Here is a 10010-nt window from a genome sequence, read left to right on the forward strand (position 1 = left end):
GCGCCTCGGCCGTGGCCGCCGACCGCGCTCGGGCCGGCCTGCGCTCCGCAGCGGGCGGGCGGAGCTCCCGCCGGGACCTGCGCGCACTTGGCGTGGCATCCTGAGATTCTGCCCGGATTAAGGCCGTCCCGGGGCTGGGGCGCCCCAGGTCTGGAGAGGGGGTCGCCAGGCGGTTGTAAGGGGAAGCACACACATTTGTCTCACTGTAGGTTGCGTTTAGGAAAGGATAAGCGTGTTCGTGAAACCGCAGGAGAGACATACCGTTCAGAAAGAAGATGTCAACCGTCCTACATGCTTTTTGTGTTCTTTGATCTATTAGTCCGGTTTTCAGTCTGAATATATGATAATTTTATGAAGTCTTATAAATAGCTAAACCTGATGCTGGAAAAATAAAAGGGGGTGGAGGAAGGAAAAAATTTGAAATGTGCCAAGTGCGTGTACCGGTTCCCTGCAGTGCATGCAGTCATGGACTGCGAAGTATAAAGTCACATACTAATGAAAGAAAAAAAAATATCCAAAAAGAAATGAGTTTATCCCATTTGGCTTCGTAAGTGTGCACATGGAGTGAAAGACATTTTGTTGTTAAGCAAATTTGTATGGCAAAATGAAGCTAATTGTAAGGAAGTACCTAATGTATTGATTTCCCAGTTTTTGATGTTACAGAAAATAGTACTGGTCCATGTCTCAGAGACTAAAATAGCATAATTCAAAAGTCAGAATTTTACCCTCAAATTAATGTATTCTGTTTTGGGTTTTTTTTCTTTTTTGAAACATTATATATTTTATATATTTCGACTGTATACAGATTGTAATCTTTCAGAGGCTTAAGTGGAGTGTGTGTGTGTGTGTGTGAGTGACAGATGGTATCCTTTGCTGTCCTCTCGGGAACTTCCTACTACCCACTCGTGTAAATTTCTCTCTTCTGTTTGCAATGGTCTCTGTTGAAGTTATTCTCTTACAATTAAACTTTTTTGATTTTTACTTCTTGAAAGCAAAGCAGTTTTTTTCACTTTTTCAAATTGTAGTAGAATGTGAATATGTTTATTATCTTAACCAGCACCAAAATTCATTTTTGTTCAAGAAAAATTAATTTACATGTAGTTCAGAATATGAGTTCTGGCTACTGGCATCATTTGAACATGCACAAAATATAACTAGATTGGAACAGTGTTTTGCAATGGCCATGAATATATTTAGAAGTAATATAAAATTATATTTCCTGTTGAAATATCATAACAGAAATAACAAGTACAAACTATGTAAGTAACATTTCCCTTGATGTCAATGAGAGACTTCAAGCAAATCTTTTGGAGTGCGTTTATTCATTTTCTTCTGGTATATAGAAGATGTTCAGCATCTCAAAAATAGCACTTGGATATTTTAGCTCAAATACATCACTGCTTTTCTGTACCGCAGTTGTCTCTCACAGATAATGTTCTGGGAAAGTGCTCTACTCATACGTAAACAGAAATGTGACAGAAGCCTGAAGTGAAATAGCGACTGATTTAGCTTTTCATTTAAGTAATTTCCTTAAATACCCTTTGCCTAGGTTCACAATGGTCCGTAGCGGAAAAAATGGTGACCTTCATCTTAAGCAGATTGCGTATTATAAACGAACTGGTGAATATCATGCAACCACACTGCCAAGTGAGAGAAGTGGCATAAGAAGAGCCGCAAAAAAATTTGTCTTCAAAGGTGAAATTAACATTCAGATCTTGGGTATAAGCTATAGGTTCTTTTCCACCTGTGTTCTTTCTGGAATAGTAAAACTTTCTGCAGTAACTAAGGCTAAGTGACCATCAGTTAAACTGACAGCAGCACTCAGAAACAAAACAGAAACCACCCTGAAGCTAACTGAAAGCGAAGAGGGCCAAAAAGGGCCTAGTAAATTTTCGTAGAACTGCTACGAAAAACGGTAAACATTTGCCTACGTGAACTTTTCCTTTTGCCCTGTGATGGACCCTATTCAGGCGGTATACAATACTTTCAAGAGCTGGTGCCAGTGTCATTGAGGAACTTTTTGATGCGTAATATGAAAAATATTGACAAGGATCAAACCAGTGGGAGGAATAGACTATGCCTATTTCGGTGGTCCATTCTCCAACTGCCATTCAACATTCTCAGGATTATTTTTATTTATAATCCTGAAGCCCTTGAATAGATTAAATAATTGAAAGCCAGGGCAATGTTTATCTTGCAAGTTCATGATTTTTCTTCCCCCTTTAAAGGGAGAAGTTTGGGATAAAATAAGCAAGGACAGTCACCAGAAACCCAAGTGAATGTTTGTGCTATTGGTCGGGATCTTCCCTATAGACTTTTCCCCAAAGTGAGTCAAAAAAATTGTAACATAATAAAAGCGTGTCATGTCTCCCTGTGTATATCACTCCCAGTAAGTCCTCGTGCTTAAGAATCCATAAACCCTTAACCTCTTAGACTTAAGTGAGGGTTTTTTTTTAGTTCATTTATTTAATCATTTATGTAAAAATGTGTTTATTGAGTTCTTCTTGTATGCCAATCACATTTTAGACTGGAGAAATTTTGGTGGATAAGGTAGAGTTGCTGGCCTCAGGTTGCCTGCTTTCTAGTTTAAGTGAGGAATGTTTGCTCTGGCACATTCTTTTTTGCTCTATTTCACAGTTAAAATTGCTGCCAGGCTAGCAAAACTGTTTGCTTTGTTTTGTTTTTGACTCCCTTTGTTGCTTTCCAGCTCTAGATTCTTCCCACACAAAACTTCTGTCAGATGCAACTTACTGACTTTGTGAGACCTGCCTCAAAATTTAAAAATGAAAATAAAGCGTGGCTGGAAATACAGCTCAGTGTGAAGTGCCCTGGAGAAAAATCCCCAGTATGGCAAGAGCAAAACAAAACAAAAAATCTTTGAGGATACTGATGCTCCCACTATACCATCTCTATCTTCTACTCAATTCTAGAAGAAGCTGGGAGGGGAGCTTGCCTCTAAAATTGTACTTATGATGGAGTGTTAATAGTGCCGTAGATAATTTCTTATTCCCATCATTACCACAAACGCTGATGAACAAGCTGGTTGTGCTGTGTTGATAGTTCCAAAATTATAGCAGCTAGTGTTTCTCCTACATACCTAGAGTATAACTGAGGACCTTTCATATTGTATGGCAGCATCATTACAAATAAACCCTCTATTTTAAGTAGAAAAAGAGTGGTAAAAAAAAAATCCTTATAGTTTGAAGAGAAATCTATATTCAATACTATATATAGATGTCTAAAAATTGCAGTGCTCTTTTGGTATCATTTCTTCCAGAAAAAAAGCTGTTTTACGTTGGAAAAGACAGAAAACAAAATCGTCTGGTAATTGTTTCAGAAGAGGAAAAAAAGAAAGTCCTACGAGAATGCCATGAGAATGCCAGTGGCGCTCATCACGGCATATCCAGAACACTCACTCTAGTGGAATCTAATTACTACTGGACCTCTGTGACCAGTGATGTCAAACAGTGGGTATGGCTTATGGAGGGAAAATATTTTGACTCTTGTCATAAATGTAAAAATTCCTTATTAGTCCATATCTTACTATGGGTATCACCTCTGATTAAGTACTTTGTGTATGGCTAGTTTTTGTTTTTGTTTTGTTTTGTTTATGAAAAACACCTAAAAAGTTTTATTTTTTTCATAACTCTTTAAAGTCACTAAAATGTAATTTCAAGTAAAGTAGCTTTTAGACATTTGAAAGAACATTTAGATAACAGATAATTTATTTTTTTATTATTTTCTACAGAGAACACAAAATAGTAATAAAAATTAGAAATGATACAGAATTTCACTAAATGAAATAATGTGAATTTACAGTATTTGTTGTATTGCACAGTGTTGTCTTCAATTTATTCAGATTATCAGATATATGCATGCAAAATTGAAAAAAATAAAAAAAAGTTATAAGGAATTAAGAAGAGAGAAAAACAAAAATGTAAAAAGAACAGAAAAGAAATGTAAGCCTTATGTATTCCTTTCCATAGACCAGCAGCAGAAACCTACAGTACCGTTGTCCAAACCATCTTGCTTACTCACATAGATCTCTTTCCCCCACTCCCGCTCCTGTCCTTCTCCTCATCTCAGTAATTCCTTCTTTTTGAACAGGTTCATTCTCTTTTCATGGTTAGATAACAGATCACTCAGAACCAGATTTTCATTATTGAACTTGTGTAGGCAGAATTGGACTGGTGCTGAAGTTCCTTTCATCATATCATTATCTCTTCAGTGCCATTCATAGGATTTTCTGTAAGAGAATATGTTTGTAATAAGTCAGACCTGGTGTGTAGTGTTAACGTTTGTGCCTATTCCAGCTTCAGAGAGAAACCATCAAACATGGCAGAAATACAAAATCAAATTATGGACTTGCCATGCATGTATATCTCTTTACAGATATTCAGTACAATCTCTGTCAGTTCTTATCCTTGAAAACCAGATTTTCTTCAGATGTCAACTTTTTGTACACTTTTTTAAGGACCTAGAACAATTTCTGGCATTTATAAATATTACCTACTTTATATTCCAATAAATACTGGTATAGATGATTTTTTTGTAGTAATAACTGCAGAACAATATCTCTTACATATTAAAAACCACTGCATATTCACCTGTTTTAAGATTATAGATAAGTATTACATGGTCTCATAAGTATGTACAATTTTTTTTCAATTAAATAATAACTCACATAAATCATGAATTGTGTTCCATGTGAACGTGCTTTCAAAAGCTGATCACATAATAGAAATAGCAAATAATGTCTGCTTGTTGTTTTAAATAGGTGATTTAATACAGTAGTCTGGTTTTAGTCCAAAAATGTCTTCTTCAGAACACAAACTACCTATTAACCAGTTTAAAACTCTGATTTATGTTGACTATATTAACTTTTGTATATATTTTCTTTATTGTGTGCCTCTTTGTAGGTATATGCTTGTCAGCATTGCCAAGTGGCAAAAAATACAGTTATTCTAGCACCTAAACAGCACCTTCTCAAGGTGGAAAATTCATGGAGTGTAGTTACTGTGGATCTGATGGGACCTTTTCATACAAGCAACAGAAGTCATGTTTATGCTATAATTTTGACAGATTTATTCACAAAATGGGTTATGATTTTGCCTCTGTGTGATGTTTCAGCATCAGAAATTTCTAAAGCTATTACCAATGTATTTTTCTTATATGGACCTCCTCAGAAAATAATAATGGACCAAAGAGATGAATTCATTCAACAGGTAAGAGACATTGCTCATGTCTGGGAGCGTATCTGAACTATTTCACGTGCATTACACAGTACTATTTGCGCTGTACAATATGTATGCAGATGAACTGCTGTAGACACAAAGGTATGTGTATTATAGACTGGAGCAGAAGTGGTTGGTCTGGAAGTTAGAGGATTAGGATTTTAGTATTCCAATAGAGTAATTGTAAACCTGTCTTTGATATCCTCAAACTCAAATAAAGCTGGCCCACATAGTCTTTGCTTACTTCTAACTTAAAAATTTTATAGTTGTGAAGTAAATGAAAACTTTGACTAAGTGTAAAAGTACATTATGTGTATGAATGAGAATACTCAATATTGATTGGAGATTTTTTTCACGTCCCTTGGTCTTTTTCCACATTAATCTGAAGAATAGACTACCAAGAATACAATGGAAAGTCTAGAAAAAACATGTAATGGTAATAGAGCTCAGACCTATTTTAAAATTTTCTAACGAAGCTAGGTGTGTGGTACCAGCTTCTCAAGGAGGCTAAGGTGAGAGGATCAGTGGTGCTCATAAATTCAAGACCAGCATGGATAACACATCAAAACCCATTTCAAAAAACATAAAATTTATAATTGACAGAGTATCAAATAATCATAATCACAACTAGCCAGACTTTCTTTTCTTTTTTAAATAATTTTATTGAGAAACAAATAGCAATGGGACAGTTTCAAAACCGATTAGTAGGACAGTTTTAATAATTAATACATTGCATATTGTTGTCTTCTTAGTGGTTATTCATAGTACAAGATGCAGACATGATCTCCTGTCCAAATACTATTAGGACAAATCTTTCTTCTCATTGAATTAAGAGAAAGAAGCTGTATATCTATTCTAACTATTTTGAATATACAGATACAAAATGGTCCTTCATTTGTATCCCCTTTTTTTGTTTAGTTTTGTCAGAGATGGGTATTCCATTGTCATGTAAATATTGGAGGTGCATGAATTCAGCAAAATATTCCAACATAGTCCAGTAATTCATAATAGTAGTGGGTCATCTGTAGGACTAGCCAGACTTTCTTGATTCACAGTATCATTAATGTCTCAATCCAGAAGAATTACTTCAGGTTATGTTAAGTACTTAAGACTTACATAAGGTATCCCTAAAACTATCTCCAGATTCCTTGATTTACTAGGAGTGTACTACATGTAGTCATATTCATGGCTGAAATTTATTCAGTGAAACAATGCAACCAAAAGTCATCGCCTCAGCAACTTAGCAAAACCCAGTCTCAAAATTACAAATCAATAAAAAGGGATGAGTACGTACCTTAATGCAAAGGCCCTATGTCCAACCACCAGTACCACATACACACACTGCAAAGAGAAAGGTAGACAGAAGTCCAGGAGAAAGCAGGCACTCACTTCACCAATGAACTCTGACGTGTGTTTGTAAAAATATATTTAGCCTTGAGACAGAATCTCACCAAGTTGCTCAGGCTGTCTTTGAACCTACAGTCCTCCTGTCTCAGCCTCCTGGTATGCTGGGATTATAAGCATATTACACTATACCAGGAAAGGATTTTTACTGGGGCTTTTTCACACGTGGGTCTTCTATTCCCAAGCCTTCAGAGCAAAAATTATTTAGCATAAGCCATATTATTTGTATAAACTGTTCAGGCCTACTTAGCTACCCCCATCATTTAGAAAGTGATTGGAGCCCTCTCTGTGGGAATCGGAGTCCAGGATGCGAGAAATCTTTGTAAGTAGATTTTTCAAAGGATAACAGTCTTAAATCTGCTGTGCTGTTTTCTGCACAAGAACATCCAAACAACTTAATGAACATATTCTAGCCACATTAATAGCCATTTACAAGTCTAATTCTTGGGGCTGGGGGACATAGCTGTGGGTTTAATCTTCAGCTCCCCTCCCCAGATTATATATCACTTACAAGTTTAAGGACAATTATTTTTACTTTGTTCTTAAATACTTGGTTTTTTCCTAATAGGTTGTGTGCCTCTATTGACCGATATTTCTCAAATGTTAGGAGTGCATTAAAAACTACCGACCACCCATACTTCCTGTTTCAGTGGGTTTTTTTTTTTTTTTTACATGGTAATAGCTCTTTATTATAGCATTTACTGGAGGAACAGTCCTGTAAAGATATGGCATCATCACACTTGATCTACTGAAACCACGAACTACCCCAAGGTAGTGTGTTCAGCAGTGTAGAACTGACGTTAACCGGGAATGTTGACAGAGCTGGGTGACTAGTCACATGATAAAAGTGGCACCACAGTGGGTGAAGGGTTATTTAACAGATGAACAAGTAGTAGTTGTATAATTATTTCTGTAACATAGTTTTACAGTGAAATATATATCAAAACCATTTTCAGGTAGATAAAACATGTTTTTAATCGAAACAAAAATTATATAGGAGTAATTGATTTTCTTTTAATTTCTAGAAAAGGAAACCACATTCTTAGTTTAAGAACAGTAGTATACATTTCAGTGGAAAAACAAATTTAGCTGCATAAAAATTAGGAACTTATATTTGGTAAAATAATCAAAAGTTGAAAAAAATACCTAAAGAAAAATAAAAGTAAACCTACATGGAAAAGGGCTACTGTCTTTATTAAAAATTCATACAAATTAATAAATTTAATCAAAAGCAAAACCAAGTAATTTTCATAAGGAAGAAAAAATCTAAGCATATATAAATATTCAAATAGTAATAAAAGTAATGCAAGTTAACATTAGTTTTTTCTATAAAAAAGGTAAGAATATCCAGTACACTGCACATAGAATGATATAACCTTATGATACTTGTAGCATTACAGATCGAAACTTACCCTTTTGTAAAGAAATTTACAAAAGATCCATTAAGAGCTATAAATACATTTGTCGTTTTGTGAGCAATCCTATTTCAAGAAACTTACTGTAATAAAATTTTTCAGCTACAGAAGCAGATATTTTATATTTACCACAGTGCTATTTATGTTCATGAGAAATGGAAACGGCCTAAATACCCAAAAACATGTTTCACAAAAATGTCTAGCCACATGATAAAATATTTCAACCATTAGTGATGCTTAAAAGAAGCATATGTATTTGTGTACTTTTTACTGTAACTATTAAAATATTTAAAAAGAGAAATAACAGTATTTACAACTTTAAAAGTCTAGATAGTTTCATGACATACATGTACATGTATTTACACAAATAACTATAAAAATACAGTATATTTAAAACTATAAGGTTAACTGGAGGCTTTTTTAGAGTAGTTGGGTTATAAATGTTTTAATGATCAGTTTCATATATTCTGTTGTTAAAATATCTAGTAATCAACATATGTCTAACCTATTGAATTTGTGACTTAACAAACACTGTCCTGTTCACCATTAAGGATTTCTGTCCTCCCCAACTGGAAAGCTGTCCCTGAAGGTTCTTGCAGTCTAGCCCACATAGCTGGATTTGGCCAAAGAAATGGAATAGATAGAGTGTGCTGCGGCTGTCTTGAGGCAATAAAATTCTCTTAATTCAGTCCCTCAAACTCTGGAGATCTCACTGAATATTCCAGATGTTGTACTACAGAATAATGAAACTTGCCTTGGAGAGGTAGCCAGATTACAGCTAACCTAGTACAAGCAATAAGTAAAACTCTGTTGTGTTAAAGTCACCCAGAAAGAGAAAAGTGTGTTGTAAATGTGCCCTAAGTTTGCAGGGGTCTGCGCAGTGCGGAGTATAAGGCAGTCTAATTTGAGTGAAGACTGTTAGAATTTCTGGGTTTTTTTCTTTTTATAATCTAGAAAATAAAGAAAGCATTATTGCTAATGACTACCGATTGATAATAGCTTCTTAGCTCAGTCATTAATGCACATGATATGGGAAGGTGCCCTGACAGAAAGATGAGAATTTAGAGTATGTGGAGGTCTACAGGCAGTTCCCCCATTCATTCTTTTGCATTCAGCAGTTAGTTGAATTTATGAATACAATTGAGATTTCACCATGCTACTGGTCATAGGATGACCAGGTGACTAAACTCTATTGAAGTGAAACAGTATAATACTAAGATGCAAACATTCAACCACCACAGGAAGATAATAGAGCTACTTACCTTCTAGTGTAACTCTTTGTTGAACACATTGACATAAAAATACTATCAATTGAATCAGATGAGAAGTCATCAGAACTATTAAGACAAATCTGGAATATTCATTCACATTACCTTTATTAAGAGCCTTTCCACTAAGTGCATATTGGGCTTTAAGAAATTAGTTAATGATGATATAAAGCCTTTATGATTATCCAACCATTTTTCAGTCATATTTAAACTCATATGATAATCAGCCTAGACTTTGAAAATTTGCTAATGTAGTTGTAAGTAATGAAAGTTTACAATTTTCATTTGTGAGGTTTTTGGTAACAAAATACAAAAAGTCTTATATGGTATAGAAAACTTATACTTTTTGCTTGATTAAAATAACCTAAATAGGGGCCAGAGAGATAGCTCAGTTGTCTAATGTGCCTGCTTAGGCAAGCACGCAGGGATGGGGTTTTGATCCCTGGTACCACATACAGTGCCAGCCCTGCTCCAGGGTGGGCTGAGCTGGTCACACACACACACACAAAATCTAAATATCACGGAGAATAACATAACGATGACAAACTATATTCTTTTACCAGAAAATACTAATAGAAAGCATTTCTAGAGTGTTGAGATTATAATATATGGTGGGGCTGGGATTGTAGCTCAGCAGCACAGCGCCTGCCTGGCGAGTACAAGGTCCTGAGTTCAATTTCTGGTACAAA

General features: G+C 35.3%; 1 protein-coding gene across 4 annotated transcripts in view; it reads left to right on the forward strand.

Annotated features, from left to right (window-relative positions):
* Window positions 1–10010, forward strand: part of Gin1 (gypsy retrotransposon integrase 1) — a 22252-nt gene that overhangs the window by 425 nt on the left and 11817 nt on the right. For 2 of the 4 annotated variants that reach the window (XM_023708405.1, XM_004625416.3), the window contains exons 2-4: window positions 1550–1695; window positions 3278–3471; window positions 4920–5225. In XM_023708405.1, the coding sequence (XP_023564173.1) occupies window positions 1557–1695; window positions 3278–3471; window positions 4920–5225 (639 nt within the window). In that variant the 5' untranslated portion in view covers window positions 1550–1556. Of the gene's footprint in view, window positions 1–1549; window positions 1696–3277; window positions 3472–4919; window positions 5226–10010 lie in introns of those variants that run through there. The other 2 variants (XM_023708407.1, XM_023708408.1) reach the window with 2 other exon arrangements.

This window comes from Octodon degus, unplaced genomic scaffold (genome assembly GCF_000260255.1).
Source record: "Octodon degus isolate 3935 unplaced genomic scaffold, OctDeg1.0 scaffold00009, whole genome shotgun sequence".
Classification (NCBI taxonomy): Eukaryota; Metazoa; Chordata; class Mammalia; order Rodentia; family Octodontidae; genus Octodon; species Octodon degus.